The sequence below is a fragment of the Archocentrus centrarchus genome, chromosome 3 (genome assembly GCF_007364275.1).
Source record: "Archocentrus centrarchus isolate MPI-CPG fArcCen1 chromosome 3, fArcCen1, whole genome shotgun sequence".
In the NCBI taxonomy this organism is placed as follows: Eukaryota; Metazoa; Chordata; class Actinopteri; order Cichliformes; family Cichlidae; genus Archocentrus; species Archocentrus centrarchus.
In genome coordinates this window covers 28,662,074-28,690,064 of record NC_044348.1, presented here as the reverse complement: position 1 = coordinate 28,690,064, position 27,991 = coordinate 28,662,074, and the positions used below count along the sequence as shown (strand labels likewise).

Sequence of the window (27,991 nt, the reverse complement as noted above, 5' to 3'; positions counted from 1 at the left end):
CTGCAGTCATCTGTCTTACTTTCCGCCTCACTACCCCCGTTAGTGGTAGGCAGCTGTGCAACATCTTAGAACTGAGAGCTACCTGAGATTGTAAAAATAATAACATTTAACCAACTAGCATTTCTGGTACCACCTAGCAAAAGCGCCAACATTTCATCAACTAGTCAGTCAACTTAGTCTATTGTACTAGTGTGAAACCGTCTGAAGTCAAAGATAGACGGCTGTCAACCACAAATGTCTGAAAATCGAGTGGCAGGGAATTAGTTCTGGTCAGAGGAGAAGCAGCTTCCCTGCTGGATAATGTTACAGCTGAACCCCAAAATAAGCACAGGCGCACAGGTTTTAACTCACACTTCATTTCATAGACAGAGGAGGAATAACACTTATTCAATTTCTAATACAGGGTCAAATTTTCATCAGAAAATTACAGAACATAATGAAATGTTTAGATATGAATTCTAAAATATATATTTTTGCATTAATGAGCAAATTACAAGAGAGAATAGTGACTGGTAAAATTAGTAATTTAAAATATTTTTTTGAATTTTTTTATAAAACAGCTCAAAGTACAAAATATACATACAATATATAATATATGTTCTATGTTACATTAAACAAAATTAGGAAAGCTGTTAAAGTCTAGATTGATGTTTCTTTACGCATGGAATAACATCCAGTCTTATCGTCACTATATCATTTATTTTTTTACATAAAAATTAACAATGGAGTCAAAGTAGAGGGCGGGACAGCACAAAAATACTGAGATGAAGTACGAATATGTTAAAACTGTAGTTAAGTAACATACATTACTAAATGTACCAAGTTAAATTCCATCGCTGGAATTGCATATTGCTCTTATGCAATGGCAATCTCAACAAGTTGGCTGAATCATAACAGCATTTTTAAATCTTTACAAGTTTCTATGCCTTTCCATCGTGAGCTCTAAATTGTAATGTGCATGTATGGCATATGTCTTTTTTTTTAAGACGTCTCATGCTGTTTGCATGGATGGATGGATCACCCCTTAAATTACAAAAAATAATTTAACAGTTTGGCAGTTTTTAAAGGGAGTAGGTTAAGGAGGGGGGGGGGGGGGTGTCTTCCAATTAGGATTGTGGTTTCAGCTTTTTCAAAATCTTGGCTATTGCTGAGTTGAATGTTTTCAGAATGTACTTTACATGTAAAGAAATGAGAGAGAGAAATGGAGAAATTTATATATATTTTTTTAAATATAGGCTATATGCATTGATTTTATTGATCTGGCCCACTTGTGATCAAACTGGGCTATCTTTGACACCCCTGGTCTAACTACTACAGATGCTTTCACAGAGAACACAGCAGGCAGTACACTCTCAAACCCATCATTTTTGCTGGCTTTTGCAGTGCAACAAGCACCCACTGGACCTTGTGCTAGCATTATTTTTCCATAGGAATTAATCAAGAATCAACACACTGTTCTTGAGCCAAATCTTGTTAAACTCACACTCAAATTAAAATAACATTTACAGAAAACTAATTTTTGCTTTGCTATAATAAGGCTTCTTCTGGTTCAGATCCAGTACAAATACCCTGGCAATAGGTATCTGCCAAAACAATATTGATCCGATACCAGTGTTAAATTAACAATCTGTATTCCTCATTGTGAGGAAGAGACTTGATATCATTAGTTATGCGTAAGGAAACATCAATCTTCTTTCCTTACTTTGTGAAATGTAACATCCAGATACATCTAAGAACATAAATTCTACTCAATTGTTGGCATTTATTAGTGAAATAAAAAGTTAAAACAGGCCCAAGATAAATACAATGAAAATTGTTTTTAAAAATGTACTTGTAATTATCTAACTTATTTGCACTAGTCTTGAGTCAAAGTGAGAGTCATCAGGCTGCCGCAAACTGCTGTCATTTAGTCACAGGTGCGCAGCTGACAGCAGACAGCTGAAGTGAATTAATATTTACTCATGTTGACAACAACATGTTATCTTCCTCTAAGTATAATAAAAGCTTACCAGCAAGCGTTACACTGAACCAGTGTCCTAGATTCCTTATCTAGAAGTTATGACCAAACTTTATCAGACTGAAAGCAAATAAACAAACCAGAGAGAGCAAAATCATTGTCACCATCAGCAAACATACAAACAGAAGGTGTTGGTGCAGGCCTCCTCCAAACTGCTGGCATTTGCTAGCTCTGCCACATGATGCAGTGAACACAGAGTAACAGAACTGAATTGATCAGATCAGACCGTGGATTGTCTCATTGTCACCAATATCCAATTCAAATATTGGATCAGCACACCCCTAACATATATGTCTAAGGTAACTTATTTAACAGAAGCAGCATTTTCCTGCTGTTTCTGACCATTTGAAAGACAAAAAGTTCATTTAAGCTTGAGAAAATAAAATCCAAGTTAAAAAAAAAAAAAAGTGTTGCAAATATGTTTGTCACAGTCCTGTTGATTTTCCTTTTTTTTGGAAGTCCAGCACCTCTTTGGTGGTGACCAACATTTTTTTTTTTTTATATGCAAGAAAAACCCTGGCCCCGTGTGTATTTCTAGGGATGTAAGGGCTCACTGTGGTTAACCGATAACCACAGAAAAAGCCACAGTTCAGTTCACACATTTATTGTACCGAATTTTTAAAAATTGATTTATTGATCTCTGTATCCCACAGGGGCTACTGCCGTGTTTCCACTGCTGTTTGTGTATAAAAACATTTTTGTACACAATATATTGTGACATATTTTAAGAATATCAACACTTGTCGATAAATCAGGAATTTAAGTCCCCTCAAACGCTCTGGCTGGCGTTTGTCTAGTGAGTGTCGACTGTAAGATCACCGTTTACCTCATGAAGCATCCGTGTCTATTTGCTCTGGAGGAGGCTGAAAACCTTTGTGAAAAAAGTCCGAAACGAGTCGATGAGTCAGAGAAGCTCACTTCTGTCCGATGATACTGAGGTGAGCTGTTTAGGATTTCCCGGACTTCTCTGTCGGTAACTGAGCGCTGCTATTTTAATGAGCGCTGCTGATTTGGCTGCTACGTTACACCCCTGAAACTTGCTTAGCAAATAACCTCTCATATGTGATGTGAGAATGTCATCAAACTGTTTACTGTTTTTTTTTTTTTTGGGGGGGGGGGGGGGGGGGGGGGGGGGGTTATGATGTAAACCTACAGTATGACCAGCTTCATTTGTTTTCTAGTCAAATGTGGCTTTTATGTTTATTCAAAGTTATTTTTGTTATTGTTTGCTGTAATGTGTTTGTTTTAGTCACATAAATCATTTGATCCAGATATAATTATTTCATATATGCAAATGAACTGAACCATGGCTTCTGTACCGCAGTATGAATCAAACTGTGGAATTTTGTATCGTTACACCCCTATTTGCTACAGCACAATCAGTAAAAAAAAAAAAATTCTTCCCAAAGACACAATTAAAAGCCAGATGTTCATGTTAAAAGGCATAAAATTGAGATGACTGAAATGCTGTTATTTTATTAACCTTTTCAAAGCCTGTGCGCACAGGGAGCAATGATTGATTAATGACGTACCGGTTTCAACAGTGAACTTTCTGCAAAGGTCAAAGGTGCATTGAGTAAGTCAAATGTTGTAAAAATAAAAAAACACAAGCATAATACACAATAAAAGTCTCCACTTACAACACATGCATCCATGGCAACTACTTAATGACTTCCTACTGACACAAACCTGTTTGCTGAAGTTACAAGTCACAAAGCAGTAAGCCAACTGCTGTTTCTGAGGACAATGCAACTGACATTTAATTTCGTCAAAGTCAAACTGTGATGCAAATAGCTTGAACTAAAACAGAGTGGCAGGATTATGCAGTTTTTCCAGGCCCACTCACTTACTCCAGAAAACTTTCCTCAAGTTTTACTCTATATTAAAAGTTAGTTTTTCCTCTCTGGAGTCTCTCTCTCATTGTATTAGGTGTAAACACAAGGACAAAGGGGTCATTACACCTCTGTGTCTTTTTTTTTTATTTTCCTCTGTTGCCCCCTACAATTTACATGTGCTTTCCAAGCTGTCTTCCCTGAGTATTTTCATACCCAGAGACACTGTGGTAGCCTAACCGCCCTCTCTGTCAGTCAAAGGTTAGTATGAGTTCAAGGAGGTTGCGTCATGTCACAACCAAAAAGACATTCCAGTCACACACATACACAAAAAAAAACCCTCCACATTTTGACCGCTGGGCAAACACTCAGCCACCCATCACCCCCAAAAATATTCAAAGCCATTTAATCCCTAGAGAAGGAGGCAAAAGAGAGTAAAAAGGAAAGAAAAGCTGCATAAAAGAGGATACTTTAAATTCAGACCTACTGTGCAGTTGGGACTGGCAGCGTTCCCACATGCTCCTGACACACTCAATCCAAGTACAGCTCCCTCCTCCCTCTCAGCTTCCAGCTCCTCCCCCACTGAACCCTCCCCTTCCGCTCATAGCAAAGGCTGCCTGACTTCCTGTCTACCTCTGACCCTTAATTATCCCCCGCCCTTATCTGGCAGGCTTCCAACTAGACAGGACAATCAGGGCGGATGAAACAGAACGCTTCACAGAGTGAGCAAACAAGAAAGACAGAGAGAGAAATCGAAACACAAAACACACTGAGAGAGCGTGAGAGAGCGAGATCTGTGTGTCACGCTGGAGGAGGTGATTGGAGAAAGTGGAAAGTGTGTGAATAAGACCGGTTATCACCATGTGGTCACAGGTTTGCCCAAACACAAGTGTGTGCATCGTGCATGTATGTGCGTGTGTGGGAACATGTTGGTGGTGGGGTGACAAATAGGGTGATGCATGGTGTCATGTTTCAGGGCTGATTATGGCATTGCTCACCCAGTCTGGGTGTCTAGCAGTTACATAAACCTCAGAGAGGTCAGGAAGTACTCAAGCTAGCATGCCACAGAAACAGCAATCCTTCTTACAAGCGTGCAGGCATATACAAAGTTGCTTACTGGGAACACAACTCAGAGGAAACAGCTAGGCAGATAGGAGAAAGCAGCAATACACCAATACAGACAGCCGGTGGGGAGGCACCTGCTCAGTGTGGCTGCTACTGGGGGGCCTCCGATGACTACAGCAGCCCAGGCCATCAGTATCCATCAGTCTCACTTCCATCTCTTTTCTATTCAGCATGAAAGCCGTGGCCTCTGGTGTTATGAAAATTACAAACAGAGTGTAGTAGCAGGCCAAAAAAAAAAAAAAACAAAAATGACAAAGCCATTCATTAACACAACAAAGCTCGCACTCCACACATCCAGGTGCCAAAACAATGACAAATAGGGCCTTATATTTGCCACAACAGAATAAAATGAACTGAGGCTGAAATAACATCACATGGAAAACACCTGACTCAACAAAAAAGAGAGGCTTAAAGGCAACTTAAAAAAAAAATAAATACAAAGAAACTTGAGCTTGCAGCATCAAATCACCAATACACATCAAATTTGAAAGATTTGTTTCCAAAATATACAATTTACTGTCATATCCACCTGGTGATATTTTAACATACTTGAATTCTTAAAGCAACCTGAGTACCCAGAAATATTTTGGTTTTGAATGGAAATGAGTCCTCTGCACCAAAAGGCAACGCTAAAATCTGCCTGGCAAATATCTTTCAGTTTGAATACACTAGGAAGGAGATTTTCAAATAAACTGAATTCACAGTTTTATATCCAAATCTGAGCCAGTAAACTGGACTTTTCTGAGATGTCAGAAATTAATTCAGCATTAAATTCAACCAAATTCAACTGTGAAGCTGTATATAAAAAAGGGAACCAGCGTCTGCATTGCCTCAGGAAACTGTCATCTTTTTTTTTTTATCATTTTGCTTGGTGGCATGGTTCAGTAATCTGTCTCCTAAAAATGAGAATTACCTGAGCCAAATAGTAAAGTGGTGCAGTAAGCTGACGGGAGAGCTGCAGTTAAATCTAGAGTCTCTGTACTCTGGGCAGGTACAGAGGATTTCGAGATCAGTCTTAAAGGACACTTCCCACCCTTTGCACTGTGACTTCCAGCTTCTCCCGTCAGGACGCAGATATAAAATGCCCAAATGTAAAACCAAGTGTTTTAAAAGCAGTTTTGTTCCTGTGGCCATAAGTTTTAACAAATTTTAACCCCTTGTTGTGTTTTTTATTATGTTCTATGTCTCATCATGTTTTTGTTGTTGTTCCATTGGTTCTTATTTGTTCTTATACGTGGTATTTGTTTTTATCATGTTTTTGTCTTTTAATCATGTCTGTATTGTTATGAGCCGACTCACTGTACTGCACAACAAATTTACCTCTTGGGTACAAATAAAGTAACTTGAACTTGAACCACTAAAACTTTTTGGTTTAGTAATTAATTCGGTAAATAACAGTAACTTTAGTATTATAATTATACTTTAGCATTAAAAAATGTTATTTTGATTAAAGAGCTTGTACATACTGGTGGATTAATCATTACAGAAACATAAAAATTATTTTGATAATTACCAATAATGTTAATTTAGGGCAGCTGTGGCATAATCTTGTTTTGGGTGGTGGTCTAATAAATTTGTTAAGTACAAAAGAACTATCAGTTTTACATAGTTACATAGACATGTGTGTGTCTACATCTATATCTACACTATATTGCCAAAAGTATTTGCTTCACACACATGAAACTGAGTGACATCTCATTCTTAATCCATTGGGTTTAATAGGATGTGGGCCCACCCTCTGCAGCTATAACAGCTTCAACTCCTCTAGGAAGGCTCTCCACAAAGTTTAGGAGTGTGTTTATGGGAATTTTTGACCATTCTTCCAGAAGCGCTTCTGTGAAGTCAGACAGTGACGAGAAGGCCTGGCTCACAGTCTCCACTCTAATTTATCCCAAAGCTGTCCTATCGGGTTGAGGTCGGGACTCTGTGCAGGCCAGTCAAGTTCTTCCACTCTGGTGTGCAGTCATGCTGGAGCAGGAAGGGGCCTTCCCCCAAACTGTTCTCACAAAGTTGGGAGCATGAAATTGAACTTTTTCAAGACGACAATTTTTCAGATGTCAATACTTCAACATTCCTCAACATTGCAACCATTTAGTTATTTTAAGACTTAACAATAAGACCTATGAAATGAAAGTGGTGTGTTTTGCTAATACTTTGTACCCCAGACTGATGTTGGCAGCAAAACAGGGTTGTGGCGGCCTATACCACAAAGCAGGATTTAAATTTATTTAGGTAACTTCAGTGTTAACCCTGATTTTTTTTGAGTACTATGTTGTTCTTAACAGGGTATAATTGCTATGGTAACTCATAAGGTAAATACAACCTCAGATAAATTGTATCTAGTATTCAAGTTAGGCTTTCCTGGCTTCAAATAGGCTCGATTTTTTTTAATTTAGCAGCTATTTTTCAGTCTTACTAACCAAAGCATTAAAAGTTCTCACATTCATACGGCACTTTTAATATTATACATTTCCTATCACATGTATTTACTGCTTTGTCTGCAGAAACTGTTTTACTTTTCGACCTGTGTTATGAATTTAACCTCTTAATATTTTTTCAAATATCACAGAATCATCATATCTTCCTTTGCTTAGTAGACCTGTCCTTGTTTGTGATCGGTCATATGGGGCCAACTCTGTGTCTTTCACATTACCTTAGGCTGACTTATCAAGTTGATAACCACCTTCATATGACCACTTAGCCTAACTTCTGATGGCTGACCAACACACACTGCAGCATTTTGGATAACTTAACTTATATATATAATATATATATAATAATATAACTTTGTAATATAATCTTAAAAGGAAATATGGTTAGCTATACTCAGCTACACATAAGCTAGAGCTTGCTAGCTGGGTTAGTTGAAAGCTGGGCAGAAATAGGGCTGGGAGATATACTAATATTTTTAAAAAGATACTGATTATATATTTTCAAAGGAGATATAGAATAAGGCTATACTATTATTACTGACACAGTTTGATGTGGTATTTCATCTTTACATCTCTCATTGCACTGCGATTCAAAGCTGGACCCTGCTCTCCCTGTGCACTTTAAGCTCACCCTCAAGGTTCTCATGCAGCATGGTCCAACTATATATAACATCTAAAAGCTTCAAGATATAATTAACCTAATTTTACAATTGACTGTGTGGCAACAGATGACAGTGTTTGTCTGTGGAAACAAAACTGTAGACAAAACTAGTGATTTTAGCGCCTGCAGAACACAGGGGTTCTATTTTGTGTGATTTTAGCAATGTACTAGCTCTGATCTGATCTAAACCATGAAAGATAAAGCAGAGAAAATGTTCTAAATATAAAGTACACTCAAAGCGACTATTCTTGGTGATATCCATTGTACAAAGCAGTACATATCACGAAGATTTATATGTATGTATATATAATCCCAGCTGCCACGGGGTACGAGCCAGGGGGCACCCTGGACAGTCTGTCATAGTGCTTACACAGAGACAGAACCATTTATGCTCACATTCACACCTATGGCCAATTAAGAATTACAAATTAATCTAACAAGCATGTCTTTGGAGTGTGGGAGGTAGGTGGAGGATATGCAGGCACAAGAAGAACATGCAAACTCCATACAGAAAGGTCCCAATGAATTAGAACCCAGGACCTTCTTGCTGTGTGGCAACACGCACCATTGCATCACCTTTTTTTTCAACCTTTAATTTTGAATTTGTAGCTCTAAAGCAGGGATCTATTCATCTGTTCATCAAATCCAGGCCTCGAGGCCTGGTGTCCTGCAGCTTTTAGATGTGTCCCTGATCCAACACACCTGAATCAAATGGCTGAATTACCTCCTCGGTATGCAGTCAAGTTCTCCAGAATCTTGCTAATGACTTCTATATTTGACTCAGGTGTGTTGAAGCAGAGACACATCGAAAAGTTGCAGGACACCGGCCCTTGAGGCCTGGATTTGAGGATCCCTGCGCTGAAGGATTATAAAACCCTGGATCTTTTCCTGGGAAAAAGCTTATGTCAATAGTGTGACTTGCAAAAAACCAAAGTGAGGTGCGTGCATATTAGGCGGACTTTGTTTTTGCTTTACAAGGTACACGTTGACACCAAACACTCAACAGCCTATTGCACCAAATAGATGTAATAATTATTTCAAACATGACTTTATCAAATCAATTAAAATGACAATGGTGAGTGTGAATACATGGTGCGTACAAATAAAATTACATTCTATTCATTACATTTCAGGCAGTCTTCTCTAATGCATTCATCGCATATATAAATTCAATATACTGGTCAGCACTAGGGATGTCACCAGAACCGATAGAGTACCATTCGATACCAAAATGCTGAAAATGTGACAGCACTTGTTTGTCTTTGGTATCGTAGGCAGTGTATATACCAAGGTAGCTATTCTTCCAGAACTGAAGGGGGCAGCATACTGCTACAAGTGTTCTAGTCTAGCCTTACCTACTGAAGAAGACGGAAGATCAGGAAAAATCTACAAATGGCACAGCAAAAAGCATGGAAGGTGATGACTAATGAAGCTGTCGCAATAGCTCTGTGCCAACTCACTGATGAGAAAGGCAGAGTCAGCTATGGAAGTACTTTTTGTTCAGGCTGGGTGGGGTGGGATGATAACTGATTCGCAAAAGGCAATATGCAAATGATGCCATTGGGTTTTTTAGACCAAGGGAGGAAATACTGCTCAAAGAATTCAAGTTGAGTAAGTTTCCGTTCACAGTAACAACATCCACAGTCTTATCCTTCTCATGTTATCCTGAAATACATGTTACCATTTTGTTTGAGACAGCTAGGTCTGATGTTCTGAAATCCACTTTGCTCCATAGACTAATATGTTTGCAGCAGCTAACATTAAATACTTATGCTAACATAATGTAACTTTAACATATTACTACAATTAGTAAGCAGGCACAGCTATTAGAACTAGTAAGCTGGCTAGATCCATGTAAATCAATGTAGCTCTAGTTCCATTTTATAAAGTCTCTTATTGCTCCTGCACTGAATCGAGACATTGAGACTTAGAAATGAATTAACTTCCAATTAACTCCCAAATCTTCCAACCCCTAAAAATAAATAATAATGTATGTAATTAACAACTTAGTGTACAGGTTAAATGACCAGAGGGAAAAAAATTTTTTTAATTCACCCATACTTTAGGAACTCGCTGGACAATTATCCAATGACAAAAAAAAAAAAAAAAAAAAAAATCACAATACTTATTGTTAAAACCATGTACAACCAATGCTGCTTTGACAGAGTCCTGCTCACTCATTTGAAAGTCTGCAACATCATCAACAACAACAAACATCTGACACATATTTTTCCTGCCACTTTTAAGATCAGTAGTGATCACAAAGGAAATCAGTCTTGAACTTGTTACTAGATCAGAAAGGGCCTCTAAGCCTGAACTGCCTATTTGGAGGAAGTCCCGAGCAGTGCATAAATGTTACCAAAATCATTCATGGAACTCAAGCAAGAGTTCTACACATATCTAATCATTAACAGCTGAAATAGTGTAATGGTATAGTTTTCACCTTGTGAGTCTGTGTTTGTGACTGTGGAAAAATGTGGTACTTCCATAGCAAGAACTATCCAAATGTTGTCTTGTGTACTTTGGCAACCATTTGTGTTTGAGGACTGATTTTTTTTCCAACACCATAGGGCCACAACCATGCAAGACAAAGTCAAGAAACTTTACGAGTATGACCAAAATGGGTGTGGTTCAACCCTTACTTCTGTAATAATGCAGAAATGACAACATGGCTACCTAGCTGGCTCGTGGATCAGAATGTCAACTTGTTGACAGCTGTGGCATTTGATTTGATTCCACTGGAAGAAGGCCTCGAGTTTGAATTAAAATTGATTTCAACAAAAAATTTCTAAGCCCAGAATCTCAGGTTAATCCCTGAATATTGAAATCTCAAACCCTGAGTAGTCATTACTGCTGTAGCTGACCATTACAATCACTGGAAATCCTAATTAGCCACATTCACTGTGGGGGAGTGAAGAGTGGGCCGCTATCCCCTGATGCCTTGCCTGTTCAGCAAACACACTATCAGCAGGCTCTTCACACATCAGTGCACATGAATAGCACAGTCAGCCTGTAAGCATCAACACAGGGCTGGATGTTGACACAGACAGGGAGAGGCTTGTTCATATGGCTGTGGTTCGTGGCCCCATTTCAATCAAGGACCTTTGCAGATGAGCAAATCGCCTGTGTGGATGAGCCCTGGTTTAGGCACAGCACCAGTTTTGTTATCACCTGCTGAATGCTGGGGTATAGATGAGCTACTCAAAACACAAGTTGTGTTTTGGCTCCAGGGCATATATTTGCTTTTAGAAGTGGGGAGACATAATGGGTCTGCAGCTAGTAAGAGGACCCTGTTTACAGAGATTTAAATGAGTCACTCAAACGTGTACCATAAAATTGCAGAAATACAAGTGTTTACTACACTAGGGTAAGTGCAGATACAGACAAAGGTGAGGTTGGTACAATACTGCCAAACAACACTTCTGTGCTGTTAGTGGCTATGAGCTGTTTTGTCAGTAGAGGGCCATGGGAAACACAAGTGCACTCGAGAAAAAATGTGCCTATATGTAAAGTGTGCCTTCAACAAAATAAGTTTCATTGTTTTAATAATAACAATTGTGAAATACAACACAAATGTTCTCAAAAGTGAACACAACGACATGTTGACATCCAGGTCTGCACGTAAAAGTGTGCAGACCGTGATGAAAGGTCTGTGGCTTTTGCTGGTGGTCATGTGTCACTCATGGGCAATGGTAGTGCATGGATGCTGCTAAGTTACAAGCCATCTGAGGTCCAGGAACCGCCTGAAGCCTGTTACAGCCAGCTAATGCATTCACCCAACCTCCCCCTCCGCTTCTCTTCTCCCTGTCATGCTCTTCCTCTCTGTCTCTTTCTCTCCCTTTCTTTCCTAAGCTCTCCTTTTTCCATGAGCTGCTGCCCTCTCCATCTCTCAAACCCCCTCCCCCGCTCTGAAGTGCTAACCACTCTCCTTCACCGTGCTCTTTTCCTACCGCTCACTCTTTCACACGCGCACATGCACTCACGCACATACACACACAGAAACTGTGGCAGTTACCACAACAGCGTGCAACCTCCCCCACACTCCAGCGAGGCAGTGTGCAAGTGCTTCTGGCTTGCCCTGACCCACATCTTGATATAGCCCTAAGTATGCTTACAGCTAAGTCCTGAAGACTCTCCTGCCACTCTTAGCCTAATCAGGCCTGAGCTGCTGTCAGTGCACTGACCAGACAGACAGGCCAGCCTGGACTGACCATCATCATTTTCAGAAGGCTTTTCAGACTGCCTGAGGTCCTGCCTATCCACCTTCTCCTTTCCACTGCTGATTGCAGGTTTCCTACTAGGCAAGCACATGTTCTACCTGAGACAGTGATACTGATTTCTGTACCATCACATACGAGGAAGAGAGTATTTATCATCTTAACGACAAAGAAGTCTTCTCCATTCATTTCACCTTATTCATTTTCATTTTTATCAGTAGCTGTAACAGAAATGGGTGTTAAGGAGAGAGTGCACGTTTACATACAATGATCGATGCAGTGGCTCTAAACACAAGCTTGAAGAAGAAAATATAGTGAAATGTGTTACCTTGTCTTCGTTGTACTCAATAGGTGATGGTTTCCTGTACTCAATTCCCATCTCCTGCGTAGTATCAGCCCAGGAACAGTTAGATTTGTCCTCTTGCTTAAAAGCATGCTCAAGCTGGGGCAAAAGGTCAGGCAGGAGGTCAGGAGGCTCCAGGCCATCAAAGTCCCCATCGTGAGCTGCTGATGGTAAGAGGCTGTCTCCCAAAGTTTGGTATCCATTAGTGTTGATAACCCTGCAGCTCTGAGGCTGCTCAGAAGGCAGGTGGCTGGTCATGTTGGGGTAGCATCGCATAGATTCACCAAAAATTTCAGACGACTTGCAGTTTCCCTGGGTTTCTCCAGGACAACGTACAGCACGGAAAGAACATTCCTCTGCCTGGCTAACTGGGGTCCTAGTGTGCTGCTGACTCAGACGGACCGTGGATGAAAACTGGCATGGTGTCCCTGCTAGCTCAGGTACTGTAGAAGTGAGTGGTGCAGTGGTGTTGGTGGGCCTAGACACCGGAGCTGAGGACAAAGATTGCTCATTGAGACTGGGTAATTCTGGCTCCCCAGGGTAAGCAGGGTACTGAGTCGGTTGGTAAGCACTGGCAGAGCTGACAGAACATGTGGGCAGGGAATGAACTATAGATGATGAATGCATGGGAAAGGGCAGGTTAGAGTCTTCCAGTCCTGCTCCGGGGAAAGCTTGACATCCCCTGACCAGCTGGTAGTTACCTTGCTGTGGCTGTGTTTGCAAACAAGTCACACTCATTTCCAAAAAAGGCTTACTTGGAACACCTCTTGAATGGAACTGCTGCTCTCTCACAGTTAGTTGGTGCTGAACCTGCTGCTGAGTGTGGTGAATTTGCTGTTGGCTGCTGGATTGACCTCCCTGGTGAAATGAGAAATTGTGATGCTGTTGCTGCAGGGACACAGTCTGTGCGTTAATTTGTTGGTGCTGGTTTAACAGCTGTTGCTGATGACTTTGCTGTTGTTGCAGCTGCTGCTGTCGCATTCTATGCTGCTGCTCCTCTTGCTGATAACAGGGATGGTGTTGTTGCTGTGTTTGATGTCTGACATGAAGTTGCTGGCTCTGTAGTTGTTGCTGTTGATGACAAAGCTGCTGCTGAGGCAAGGGCTGGTACATATTCCCATTCTGGTCTTGGTTACCCCACATTGGACTGCCACTGTTACAGAACAGCCCGTTGGATTGAGGAACTTGATTCATGGGAGCACTATGGTATGAGCCATGTGGCTCTGTAATCATGCCCTCATTTATGCCCTGAGAACCGGAAAATGACTGACCCACACTGGCCTTAATGCCAATGTAATGACCCATTGACTGACTGTAACTGGGCATAGGTTGTTGGGTAGAAACTGGTGGCATCAAGTCTTGATGCTTCCCAGGGCCAAGAGGCTCTACTTCGAGGGGTTCAAAGTCAGCAGTGAGGTTTAGCTCATCCACAAGTGATGGTGCTGAAGGGAAGCCATCCTCATCCAGCCCTTCCAAACCTCCACCAAAGAGGCTGGGGTCATTAAAGAAATCCATGGCAGAGGTCAAAGGGTCACTGGAACCTCTGGAACACCAATGGATCCAAGCTGGTCCCCAAGTGCCTGTTTGCAGAGCTACAGCATGCTGACTATATAGTGTCCCTGCCCTAAAATGGAGGGAAAAAAAACACAATATTTATATCAGATGATAAAGTTTCAGTCAGTAATCCATGGCCTAGATCAGATTTCAGTTGGTGGACAACAAGTTACTAACATGATCAAGCAGAAACCTTAAAAGCACAAGAAAGAATAATTTTCAGTCTGAGATGACATGACAGCTTATGAAGTATATTTTTTTCCTCCATATTGAATTTTGTCATCCATTTCCTCATCAATGATGCATTTTTTTTAGTGCAGTAGAACCGCATGAATCCATCCATTTAGCATAAAAAAGCTCTTAAAATCCAGGTGAAGGCTAGGTCATGGTTCTGGAGAAACTTGGTACTGTCAGTTATCTGTCAGCAATGCCTTTCATGTGTGCAGCAAAGCAGCTGGTGCAAACCAACCGCCAGCCACCAGCAGGTGCCTCTTCCTGTACCCCCACCCTTTTCAAATATACACACATACACACAAATGCACCTCAACCCCCCTACCTCCACACAACCAATGAAGCTGCCTGCCCTGCTACTGCAGAATGTGTGGGAGGTGCAGACAGCTGATAGAATTTCAACAGCTAAGGACAGAGGCAGAGGAGGCCCTTTAAGCACGCGCATGTGTGCGTTCTGCAACCACAGACCAGCGGAAGATGACAGAAGTCTACCGAGGTCAGTCATTATGCTGACTTGCCATGCACACAGGCACACAAATGAACACAGACATTTGTCCTGTATCTTTGTATAAAATCTTTTTCTTTTCTTTTCTTTTCTTTTTGCTTTGATTAAACAAAGCATATATTTAAAACGATAGCCATGCTAGTAAATGGTTTAGCATAGCATTCTCCTGGCATAAATAAACGATGGCTGTCTCAGTTACTGAATGTGTGATTCATTGTCACAGACACCATTCTCAAAACACAACACCAGATCTACCATTAATGCTGAACAGTCTGCAAAAATGGTAGCATTATCATCAGTCCTAATATCATACAAAAACCAAAGCAACACGCACAAGCTGATAAAATCTTATTAATCAAGAGGGATAGATAACTGTTCTTAAAGTTTTACCTTTCTTGTTTAACTGGCAGTTAACCTGCTGCTGCTGTTTTGTGACAGCTGTGAGAAAGCCCCCACATAAAAGAATCATTTTGACTAAGTGATTCTAACTGCCAACTTTTCTGTGTGCAAGTTAGGTTTTCCCTTTTAAAGGTGAACCAGCATAGGTGGCCTGCTTGGCCCATACCAACAACAACATGTGCATTACCCCTCAGAATCACCAGTGGTTCCACTGTTTACATTTCCATTAGTGATACAGATCTGCTTATCCATTCTAAGGCTGTAAAGGGTTAAAGCCATCCCAGCTGACTCTGGCCAACATGTGGGGACCACCCTAAGGGGTAAGTTGCTTGTCAACCATGGGGCTGACGCACAAGTGGCAAAAAACCACCATGTTCACACCCCGTTCTAGAGCTGCCACTTGGCTTAACTAACATGCTATGACAGCAAACCAATGCACTGGGAGAGAATCCACACAAGGACCGACAGAACATTCAAAATTCTTATAATTAATAATATTGCATGCTGTTCCTACCAGAAATCCTATTAAAGACAGAGAGCAAGCTATACAACGGCACTGGTTACATTATGAGTTTCTGCACTCCCTCTCTTATCGTGGTGACTTTATAACGTTGTTAAAATCAACGCTGAAATGTCTTATATAATTAACAATTCATAAAATTCTCTCCTCCTCAGAGCATTGTGCTTTACTGTAATATCACTACGTTTCCTGTTGTAGCTCATTGTCATGCACGTTACCACTCTTCCCACTAAGCACCAGGTCCCTGTAAAAGTCAGTTCACACCGGCATGAAGCAAATCCTGTTTTCAAATTGGACTGTGCACCCAGCTTAAAAATTTCTCCAGTACTTTATTTAATTTTCACTATGTTTGCTGGAAAATCACGTGACTGTCAAATAATGGTAAGTTTGTCAGTTTTAAGTTTCTGTAGATGCCTATCTGCTGTAGGTTCCCTATTGCCCGCTAGACCAAGCCACTCCTAACCTTTAAACGCCACCCATCTGGCCCTGATTTACAGGCCAGTCCCCTCTGTTGCTTTCCAGCTGTTTCCTTCATAATTGTGACGTTGTAAGCACCATCCAGGCACGTGCAACTCATGCCTAATATCAACATGAACGCTGTTTATAAAATGCCCCCTGAATCCTGGGACAGATGTCAGCGTCAACAGCACCTGAACTAAAAGTGAACTCAAAGCTAAGCACGTCTAAAAGCGCATTTCACTCGGTATTTAAGAAACTTTAAACATTGTAGTTGGTAAAGTTGTACTCTGTATCAGCTGGCGATATGGCGACACATCTGTCCGCTTTTCAGAGCTTTTACAGAGTATCATTAAAGTAATACACCGAGCTCACCTCTTGAGTTAATATCATCCTCTTCATCTTCCCTCAGAAATGGCTTCAGCTCCTGCGAGCGCGGTGGCTGGTAAGCCGACGAGGCGGCAATGTGTTGCGCTACTTTAAGCGCAACTGCTAGGCGAGCGGAAAGGAAAAAAAAGAAGAGCGCACGTGGAACGTTTTGAATTTAAATTTAAAACTGTTTGTCGAGGTGCACACGTGCACCCCAGCCCTAACCTTCAAACCTAAGGATTCAAAAGGTGTCGTGACGCTGCTCAAATAAGAAGACAGGGAGAGGGAGGAGGAGGAGGAGAGGAGGAGGAGGGGGGGAGGAGGGGGGGAGGGGGCCGGAGATGGATGGAGAGGTCGTCAGTGATTGTGACCGTGGTAATACAGCCATCTAGTTTATCTTCGGCTCACTTTCGTTTTCATTTCGAATAACCTGTCGAAGTATTGGCACTGTTAACTACGCCAGCGTCCACATTCAAGCGCCGCGCCGCCTGAGTCCGGCTGGTCGCTGTCAGTTCAGGACCACCATGACCAAGAAGAACCCACCTATGAGTACTTTGGAGACACGCGCATTTTCGTTTGCGCGTCAAACTCCGAAAAAGTACGATGATATTTACCGATTTCAATTCGAACTCACAGAACACAAACAAGTTTTTGGTAACTCGACAGTCTTGTTTCTACAGGAAAGATACACAGTCAGCTAGGCGGTGTGTCATCAGACAGCTGAGGCGACCCTCACTGATTCACTGTCCGAAATTTGACAGCTCCTTGTCTGTATGAAACAGGACCCCACATGTCCAATCACGACTCGGAAAACTCACCGAAACGAGTCTAGTTTCTTACCTGAAATAAACCACAAAGCGTAGCTCCAGACGCTAATCAAGACAGAGTGGTATTAGCGAAGTTGTTACTGTGTTGTTAGTTGTACTCCTGCTGGCGACCACGGCGCAGCGGCTCTGCTGCTGCTGACGTGACTGTGATAACACCGCATTTGCATATTAGTAACCCCCTCTGTGATTGGACCACCGACAATTTGCCGAGAAACCACCTTTCTAAGATAAATTAACAATCGGTTCACCGACTGAGAGTACTTCGAGAACGGCGGCGCCAGGGAGTTGCTGATTAAATCATGTCACCATTGGTAAAGTTGCTGTGTTGACAGAGTGCATAAGATGGCCGCGTCTAAACCGGAGCCAATCCGGAGAGGTTTTACATTCGCACATGTACCCGAGTCTCTCCTCGGTGCGAACGTGACGGGAGTGGGAGAGATGCTTTCAGCTGTGGGTATGTAACGCCATCTGTCGCCAGAGGGAAACACTGCCCTAAACTAAGTAACTTCATATTTGAACACTTCTCTTTGATGCTTTTTTTTTTTTTTTTTTTTTAATCACGTTTAGCATATACGGGGACATTGTAGTTTTTTTTTAGTCAAATGTAGCAAAATCTGTTTCAGGTAATGTTTCCATTCATTAATTTGTAAATAATGCACATGTAAATAAGTATATAAACAAAGCATGGCTTTAAAAAAATCCTTTATTGATTTTAAAGAAAACCATTTTAATTTCATATCAACTAAGCAGTCGAGAAGAAATGGTTCAATACAGAACAAGACCTGAAGTTGAACAGTGAACAGCCCGAATGGCATCATGTGAAGCACGCAGATTTTGTTACGCTTTTGCCCTTCACAGCAGATCAAACAGGTTTCACCACATCTGCTGTTCTAATGTGCTGATTTCTTGTGTGGAATTTCCACAGATTTTTAAATCTAGTTTTCCCAACACCACTTGCAAATATGGCCATCAAGCCAGATCCCTCTTCATATGAAGAATTCAAGTTTAAACTGACACTGGGCTGAATCTAGAGAATATATGAAGTACCCCAGTATATTACAGTCATATTGTGCTGCTCAGAATGTAAATCTAAATAACTAAACCTTATCAAAATAAATGTGTTTTTCTTTCAGCCTTCTGTAATGCTAGAATAACTTCTTGACTTGGGAATAATTTACAATTATCTACAAAGAAAACCAAAAGATTCCCAATGCATCAATGAATGTGTCTCTTAAAAATCAAACCTTAGCATAGAATCCAGTATTTACATGTCACACCTGTAATAACCAGTGATAGATAGATATATATATATATAAAACATTCAAAATGATTTAAAAAATCTGACAAAATACATAAGCTTGCTTACTTAGAATCTTATTTAAAACCATATCTGCTCTCCCAGCTTTACATAAATATTAGGAGCCATGTAAGACAATAGTTTACGCAGTGAAAAGAATAAATCATTGTCCAATAAGACACAAATACAAAGCAAATGTCAGCCTGACGGGGTATTGGAGGATATGACTGGGGTGTTTCACTGACACAGCTGTGGCCAAACATTCCGAGTCTGACAAATACAGTCCTGAGCCAATTTCAACAAGTGTTATTGATCATACAATCCACTGTACTTACCATAAGAATGAAAATAATTTTGATCATATCTTGCACAGCCTTCTGGAATTGTATGTGATAACCTAACTGAATGTGAGAATGGATAAAAAAAAAAAAAAAACCAAAATGAGAACGCATGTTGATTGCATCATAGCCTAAATGATGTTGACACATCCATTTGTCATTATTGATTTACATATGATACAAACTTGGTCTCCTTATTCTAAAGCTCTTTGAGGAGGAGATGCCTACAAAAGCTTTTAAAGCCGAGCAATAAATGTAACGAGCTAATATAAAGTTGTCCCAACTATCAAAGATCCACATTCACACCGGAGGCTGATGCAAGCTGGCAGCATGGCATCTGATCCTTCTGCCTCCCTCTAGTGGCCACTGTGTTGACAGTGCAGGTTCAGCTCTGGGGAGGATTGTCCTCTTTGCTGAAGGGCTGTGTCGAGCCAGGCTTTACCCAAGACAACCCTGAAGCCTGAGTTCCCTTGTGGTGATCCTCAGGTCGTCTCTAGGGCGACAAAGGCAAATTTAACAACTGCATAACAAGAACGGCCCAAGCACATACATACAGATTGCGCACTTCTGCTTGGAAGGCACGAAGCTTTAATTTTGCAAAACTTACTTTGTATGTGAACATCCTCTCTTTTGCTTCTTCGTGTACAGCTGGGTTCCATGGGGAAAAACTGAAACCAATGAATTAGAGGAGAGAACTGAGCATAAAACATCTTATTTCCCTCTTAGGAGTTTTAACACACACACACACACATTTTTTTGTGTAGTGGTGAGCACTAGAGTATTAAATGGACAGTTGACCAACCTTATTGCGTAGGGATCATCAATCTTAGGTTGGTCAAAAAGATGACTGTTGCATAGTTTCACACTATCCACCACTTTGCTTTTGAACAACTGCACATCCTTCTCATATCTGAAGAAAAAAAAAATTATAATGAGATTTTATATATATATATATATATATATATATATATATATATATATATATATATATATATATATATATATATATATATATATATATATATATATATATATCTCATTTGTTCATGCTCCAAGTCAAGATTTATTTAGCCAGAAACTGATTTCATATCACTTTGCACTCAGTGCTAAAAAGACTCAGTTATTTTTATTTTGCTTTTCTATTTATGCTGGACAAATAAAATGTTATTTGAACATTTTCAGATGAAAAAAAAAAAAAAAAAACCCACACAATATCTCTTACATTATGAAAAAATAAAGGATGCTCAAACTCACAGCACAGCAGCCTCTGGGTTGAGTGGGTCTGTGGTGTTTATCTTGTAAAAAACCGTACGTGCGTACATCAGGACTTGCCAGATGTGGTTGTGATTCCGTCTACAGAAACATAACACTGGGTTTGACAATAATATTTTGACATTACTGAGAATATGGGTGCAAGAAGTCAATTAGTGTTCTACTTTTACAGTAAAAAAAAAAAACTAAAACAAAAAAACAAAACAAAACAAAACAAAACAAATACTGAAAGCACCACAAAAATCACATAAGGGTGATTATATTCAAAACCTTGTCCTTGTAGATGGGGGTCCTATTCAAGGAAGCATGTTCAATAAACTGAATCTAATCATAAACAGTAGAATAACTCTTGACAGCAACTGTTTTTGGTTCCAGAAAGGCTGATCACAGTTAGTTCAATAAACTGAGCGTGTTCACCCTGAGTTAAGTGTGTGCGTGAGTAAAGACAGAAAGCATTCATCAATGGCGCTCCGATACCAGGATTCACCATGGCAATGGGTAAATGAAGAGCAGACCCCCCCATTTTAATCCACTGGACCAAGGAATCTAACTGTCAGTGTGGACCATGTTTTTCTTAAAAACAGAAGGGAAGAGTCACGAGTTTGTCATCACCATATACAGCATAAAAGTTTGTTATCATTGACCCAAACTGAATTTTGATTAGATGATGCTGGAATCCTAATTTTACATTTGATTTATAAATCTAGTTATTCAGCTGTAACCTAATAGGGAAAAATTGTGACAGAAAATGAAGAGAAAATATGAAGAAAGACATCTGACACTTTACTGATGGACCCGTGATATTAGTTACCCAGACAGCAACAGACTCCAGGGCGGAGCCGCCCTCAAGCCAGTGTTTTATTAAAAAATAAAAATAAATTAAAATGTAAAAAATTTTGTGCTATAATTTATGACCATTTCATTTTTTCAGTAATTATTCAGTTAAAGTTTAATGTACTGATGGGAAGTAATAACTCATTTTTTTTAAAGTAGAGAATTTCATTATTTTTGCCATTTAAAAAAAAAAAAAAAAAAAAAAGTGAGCTTAGTGAGATTTACAGGAACTATGCTTTAAAACTGTTCTCCAGTCTAACCTACTCGGTTTTGGATCCTGTTGTGCAAGTGGACTGAGCAGATTTTGAGCTAACAAATCTGCAACGTAATCACTGTCTTTGTCCTTATAAAAGCAGACACGGTAAGTAAAAAAAAACACTAAAAATCTAACTTTTCATTATATGTAAAAATGTAAACTTTTCCAGATACGTTTGCTTAGGTTTGTTGAAAAAAAAAAAATTTGCCAGCAAGCAGGTTAAGTTCACAGAGTCTGTGACCTCAGTAACAGGCTGAACTGTGAGTTAACTGTTTGTGGAACAGAAAACTCATTTCCCTTATCTCAAGGTTAACACACAGCTGTTAGCTAAACTTGCTTCCTGGAATAGGGCCAAGATCTGTTTAAATACTAATACTCCATGCCATTGTCACTCCTTATTTGAACAGCATACTGAACTTGTTTTCATTGCCTTGTCAGTATTCAGTCCAAAAGGGCTTTACTGATAACGTCCAGAAGCACAGCTGTTCTTTTTTTCTTACAGGAGGACATGTTATCAGATCTTCTACTTTTCAGAATCATATTTCCTGGTGCACATAAACTCACTGGTCACTTCATTAATTACACATATTCAATTACAGCACAAATTTCAGCCAATCGTGACAGTAAATCAATGCATTTAGGTGTGTAGACATGGTCAAGATGACCTGCTGAGGTTGATCATCAAAACTGGGTGGGTGCGTGTGTGTGTGATTTAAGTGACTTTGAACGTGGCATGATTGTTGGCGCCAGACAAGCTGGTCTGGATATTTAAGAAACTGCTGATCTAATGGGTTTACAGAGAATGATCTGAAAGCAGAAAACATCCATCAGTTCTCTGGGAGAAAATGCCTCATAGGTGCCAGAAGTCAGGAGAACGGTCAGATTGCTTCCAGATGACAGGAAAGCAACAGTAACTCAAATAAGCAAGCGTTGCAACCAAGGCATGCAGAAGAACATGTCTGAGGGCATAACATGTCAAACCTTGAAGCAGATGGGCTACAGCAGCAGACCACACTGGGTGCCACTCATGTCAGCTAAGAACAGGAAACTGGGGCTACAATTTGAACGGGCTCATCAAAACTGGACAAGAGAAGTTTGGAAAAACTTTGCCTGGTCTGATGAGCCTCAATTTCTGCTGCAACGTTCAGATGGTAGGGTCAGAATTTGGCATAAACAACATGAAAGCATGGCCAGGCTGTTGCTCATGGTGGTGCAATGGTGTGGGGGATATTTTCTCAGCACACTTTGGGCCCCTTATTATCAGCTGAGCTTCAAATACCACAGCCTACCTGAGCATTGCTGCTGAGCATGTCCATCCCTTTATGACTACAGTGTATCCCTGTGGCGGCTGCTTCCAGCAGGATAACATGTCATAAGACTCAAATCATCTCAAACTGGTTTCTTGAAAATGACAATGAGTTTGCTGTAATCAAATGGCTCCCACAGCCACGGAAACACAATCTAATACAGCACCTTTGGAATGTGGTGGAACAGGAGATGTGAATCACGGATGTGCAGCCGACAAATCAGCAGCAACTGTGTGATCCCATCGTGTCACCAACATCTCAGCAATTTTTCCAGCACCTTTTTGAATCTATGCTACAGAAAGTTTTTAGAAGGCAAAAAGGGTACCTAATAAAGTGGCCAGTAAATGTACATTCAGTATATCGTTGTGTTTTCCTCCCATGGACAACATACTGTGTAGCTTTATACAGTTTATTGTGTATACTCAGCACATATTGTTGTACATATATACACAATTACTTCTTTATTAAACCTGTGGTACGAGGTGATTCATTCGTTTTCAATCTTTTTTTTCCCCCCATTTCTGCTACTGCAAAATATAATTTGAGAAAAGCAGCAAAGCAAACTGCACAAGCAGGAAAAAAATGGTAAACATACCTCCATTTGGTAAAAGCTCTCCTGACATCAAGTTCTCCAGACACAGGGTCAACAAGGGGATGGAAGACTGGTATGTCAAATACTAATTTCTGTGGAGAAAAAAAAAAAAAAAAAAGACTGTTAAAGGTTTGCCTCAATTTTTATTAAACAAAACTTTATGATAAACTGTAGAATTCCAGTTCTGCCTCTTATTTATAATTGTAGGACAGCAGCTTAAATGCAACTATAAAACACATTGCCAGATGACATACATGTTTTATTTTCCCAATATTTAACACATATTTACAAACCATGACCGTAAACTCACCTTTTTTTTTTGGTAAGCAGCAAAACATCAAAAATAAGATTTGTTGACTAATACTTACTGGACACTCTCCATCTGGATAGTTATCTGGAATATATACAGTGAATTTGAAGACACCATCCTGGTACAAGCCATGTCTGATGAATATGACTCCAAACCACACTAGACAGTGAGAGAGGTTTGCCATTTCAGAAGTCAGGTCAGAGTAATGCTGAACAAAGCAAAGTAACTGCAGACAGTTTACCAGTCACAGTGAATAGTATACATTTTTTTCCCAGATACTAACAAATGTTGGATAAAGATAACATGAAAATAGATAATACACTAAAAATTAGTAACTCTAAGAACTTTAAAAAGTGGGATCCTTACTTAGTGCTGACTTGTAGGATGGCTGGACATAAATTCCAGGGAGCTTCTGCTTAATCACTAGTGTGCTGCAGGTCACAAGAAAAGAAGTTAGATCAGAAGGAGGAAAGGAATTAAAGGGATACTGTGAAACTAGCTTAATACAGAAAATATACACCAGGTATTTTAAAAACAAGGGCTAACAGCATACTGGAGCATTACGTATAAACACAGAACACACAATATGACAAATGCCAAGAAATTAAGAAATACCAAAAAAAAAAGAAGAATGAATGAAATTAAAATTTTGATACTGGGCCAATACGTACAACTCAGCCAGCAGAGAGTACTCCAGGTAAAAAGGACCATAAGAGGCGTGCGTGCCATTGGATGACTGGACTGGAGTCCCCATTGACGAAGGCTTGGTAATGGGGGTCGCATTCTTAGGAATGGGGGGCAGCTGCTTTTTGCCGAAGGACAGCCGGGCTGGGCTGGCTCTCTGCTCCCCATGCCCGGTCTGTTCCTCGTTGTCAGATCTCTGCTGTTTTAGATTGAAAACATGACAGGAATCTCAACACATCAACTGTTAAAAATTCCAAGCTATGCAGAAAATCAGAAGGAAAGTCCTGAGAGTTAGATTTAGAGAGGGTGCGGTTTGAGCATTTATGCACACGAAGGAGTAGGCCAATGGCACAGGGTAGTGACCATGTGCTGTGATTGACCTCTCAGGTTACGCTGCCCATCTGGTTTGCAGCTTGCCAGGAAGCCATGTCTAGACAAGAGCAAACACTTTCATGCCCAGCTATAACTCCATCTTACTGATGACATTAAGGATGATATGGACAGTTGCAGTAAAGTGTCACAGTACACTCTGAATACAAAGTAGCAGAATGCCAGGATATATCAGGAAGCCACAACAAACACTACCACTGATCTACACAAGTATGACAGGAATGCTTACAATTAATATTACTAATGCAACAGATCTAGGCTGCACAACCACTGAAGTCAAACTTGATTGTAGAATATGTCGAAACAGACCAACAATGAGGTTGAAACAAATGAGCTCACTCACACCTATGCTCAAGGTACACCATTTCCCTCTTCCCTAAATTAGTTCCCCACCCCTGTTTTGGTGAAAATTTAATCTAGCACTAGCTAACTTCATCAAATACCACTACATCATTAAAAAAGTAATTTAAGTCAGAGTTACATTTAAAATCCACACAATATGAACGAAGGACCACACCCTTAACTTGAGTAAAAGAAAAAGTTTTCCAGTTTAACAAGAGTCCTGTAAAAATTAATTCAAGCAGAAACAGGTGCAGGAATCAAGGCTGTACTGAAGGCTGAGAAAAGAGAATCGAGCTGAGAAATTATATAGCTTTCTCAGATGTTAAATGATTATGACTGGAAATGAAGTTGTGCTAACAGGTACAGATTTTTTTTAACTAAGTAACAGTCACTTTCATTTCATCATGTCAATTCACAATAATCACATCAAAACATTTGAAAGATTAAGAGACTAGTCTCATAATGTAGGCTCAGCAAATGCACAAACTAAACCACAACTTGAGTTAATGAACATAAGTTCTACCTTAAATCTAATCATAACTATGCTCTATTTTTAATAGACAGTCAAAAGATGACATCTGTCAAGATGATTGTCAAGATTTTAAAAATTAAGGTATCATCTAGGCCATGTCATATGTAGGTGAGGCAACATTACTGCACTGTTAAGGCATCAAAAAAGGTCTGCTTTGCAAAGCTGATGACTATCATGTGCAGAAAATTTCAGAGAAAGGTTTCCACAGCCTTTTACGCATCTAATCACATGCATCTAAGGCAGGCTTCTGGCCAGCAAAATGTTATATTAATATCAAATTTGACACTATTGTTCCACACAGAATACGTGATGGGGATGGCAAATTTTCGAGTATGATTACAGGTATTTAAAAAAAAAAATTAAATTAAAAATTTAAAAAAAGCGTTTACCTTACGACTTGTATTAGTAGACATGCTCCAGAAGGGGTTCAAGTTCATAACTCATTCAGAGGTTCAGACCGATGTCCCTCTTTTTATGAAGGTCCCACGACAGGTTCCCACCGGGCCATCCGCTGCTGTGGTGGAAAGACACAGGAAACAAATGCTGTAGCTGAGGTCAAACACAAACACGTACAACCTAAGCACACAACTCAAAAATTAAGCATCCGAAACAGATCTAGATAACAACATAGCTACTTGGAACCAGTTCGCATTAAAACATCCTGATGTTAAGAGCGGAAAAACAATACTCCAGAAATGATCTGAAATGAAGGGTTGTTTCAGATAGCTTAGCTTCGTGCTAACCTGGCTATTTCACTGCAGACGGTTTCAAACGTGTGGCTAACGCTGTCTGTCAGAGTGGTGACAGCTTGAAACCGAGCTTCTGAGTTTAATCTAATGTATTATTAAAGTCTTGGCATTTCTGGCAGAATAATGGGTTATCGTGTTATTCGCCACAGTCTGAGATTACAGTGATACGCTAGCAAATGTTATGGATCAGGGTGAGGCAGCTAAACCCAACCTATTTCTAGCTGACAGCTAGAATTTTAGCAACATAAACTTTCAAGGTATGCGACAATTTCATTTTACCACACTTACACTGTCACAGCTGTTTTACTTGACTTGTCTAATGTAGCCTTAAACCTAATGCTTTAGGTTTAAAGCTACATTTGACGTTGCTAACAAGACGATTCTTTTAATTTTGGATCTTGCATTAGAGCTTAATAATTAAACTCACCGTATTTGCTTGAGATGTCTTAAAGTCCCTTTAAATGTTAAAGAAAATGTCAAGGCGTTTCTCGGCTTAATTTTCGAAAGAAAGCGCTCAGCTGCTCACCATTCCTTTGGATATCACTAGCTGGCTAACGCAAGCTAGCTAAACAATTTGACAAACACAGAAACGGGAGATCAATCTAACTTAACGAGGGGCGTATTTTTGCCGCAGTACAACACGTTCTTATTGGTCTATAGGGAAATATTTCATCGCAGGTGATTTGCTGATTTCTCTGTCACGTGATCGTCAGTGTGCCCTTTAACACAGACCCCTCGAATTTAATGTTTTTGCTTGTTTTTTCTTTCTTTATTTTTTTCTTTTTTAATGTGATAATGTTCGGTCTAATTTGTAGTTCTTGGGTCTAATTTTTACTCTTTAAACAAAATTATAATGATTTAGGGTAAAATTACAAGAATTTATTAATTAAGTAATGCCTCGATTAAATGATTAAATAAATGATGAATAAATAAATCAGACGAGTAGATAGAAACAGATCCGGAGCACCCAGTTACCCCAGCACAAATATTCTGGTAATCTATTAATGTTCTATAATATTACATAATCTGTTTACTTAAATCTGACAAATCCTGCATTGTCAATAAAATAAAAGAAGTTTCATTTACAATTTTGCACAGAATATATCCTGTAAAACACGTTCTGGAAAGATTTAAACTGAATATCGATCATTTGTGTGATTTCAGTAAGTAAAATGGTCATGCATTATCATAGATATATTTGACAGCTTGCATGCTAAGTGGTATGTCAACTGGATGTGGGCCAGGTCCAGCAATGATGGCACTATTGTACACTTTTGCACAGTACTGAAACTGTTCTGGGCCAGCACAGGGCCACCAATGTGTCTGCAGCTGGCCTTGTGCTGGCCCTTGTGTGGGCCACCTCCAGATCTGGGCCACCACAGGGCCGTTATTCTTTCCAGTATGTGGGCCAAGTGTAAGTGCATCATGTGGGCCAGATATGGGTCAGACCAATATCGTTATGTGGGTCTGATAATTTTTGGGAAGTTCTATATACACAAAGCAAAATAGACCAATCAAAAGCCAGACTTTGCTATAGTTTTAACTGACATCAACCATTATTACAACCCTTTCATTCAGTTGAAAAATAAAAAAGCAGCAA

At 39.9% G+C, this 27,991-nt stretch overlaps 2 protein-coding genes across 7 annotated transcripts in view; both read right to left on the bottom strand.

Moving 5' to 3' along the window:
- Positions 1-17,600, bottom strand: part of chd9 (chromodomain helicase DNA binding protein 9) — a 71,304-nt gene extending 53,704 nt beyond the window's left edge. For 2 of the 4 annotated variants that reach the window (XM_030726212.1, XM_030726214.1), the window contains exons 1-2: positions 16,668-16,967; positions 12,613-14,251 (exon numbers count right to left, since the gene is read on the bottom strand). In XM_030726212.1, coding sequence (XP_030582072.1) covers positions 12,613-14,142 — 1,530 coding nt within the window. In that variant the 5' untranslated portion in view covers positions 14,143-14,251; positions 16,668-16,967. Of the gene's footprint in view, positions 1-4,332; positions 4,352-12,612; positions 14,252-16,667; positions 16,968-17,501 lie in introns of those variants that run through there. The other 2 variants (XM_030726213.1, XM_030726216.1) reach the window with 2 other exon arrangements.
- A 610-nt stretch (positions 17,601-18,210) lies between these two features.
- aktip (akt interacting protein) lies at positions 18,211-27,001 on the bottom strand. Of its 3 annotated transcripts, XM_030726190.1 has the most exons (11): positions 26,918-27,001; positions 26,819-26,846; positions 26,032-26,156; positions 24,366-24,577; positions 24,061-24,125; positions 23,753-23,853; positions 23,388-23,476; positions 20,378-20,476; positions 19,926-20,033; positions 19,731-19,791; positions 18,211-19,616 (listed from the first exon to the last, which is right to left on the bottom strand). In XM_030726190.1, exons 3-11 carry the CDS (start codon positions 26,077-26,079, stop codon positions 19,509-19,511), a joined length of 891 nt encoding a protein of 296 aa, XP_030582050.1. In that variant the 5' UTR covers positions 26,080-26,156; positions 26,819-26,846; positions 26,918-27,001; the 3' UTR covers positions 18,211-19,508. The 3 variants fall into 3 exon arrangements, with proteins under 3 accessions (XP_030582050.1, XP_030582051.1, XP_030582049.1); XM_030726191.1 differs by having other exon boundaries at positions 24,366-24,574; positions 26,819-26,992; XM_030726189.1 differs by having other exon boundaries at positions 18,212-19,616; positions 26,819-26,992.
- Positions 27,002-27,991: the final 990 nt, after the last annotated feature.

Bases quoted from the DNA above. Each gene is read 5' to 3' on its own strand.
- aktip (XM_030726190.1), bottom strand. From the start codon at position 26,079: ATGAACTTGAACCCCTTCTGGAGCATGTCTACTAATACAAGTCGTAAG. The intron at 20,034-20,377 runs GTGAGTTTGAGC...TTTTTTCTTCAG, and splicing joins AACCCAGAGGCTGCTGTGCT to ATATGAGAAGGATGTGCAGT. The intron at 19,617-19,730 runs GTAAGTTTTGCA...TTGTCGCCCTAG, and splicing joins AGAGGATGTTCACATACAAA to AGACGACCTGAGGATCACCA.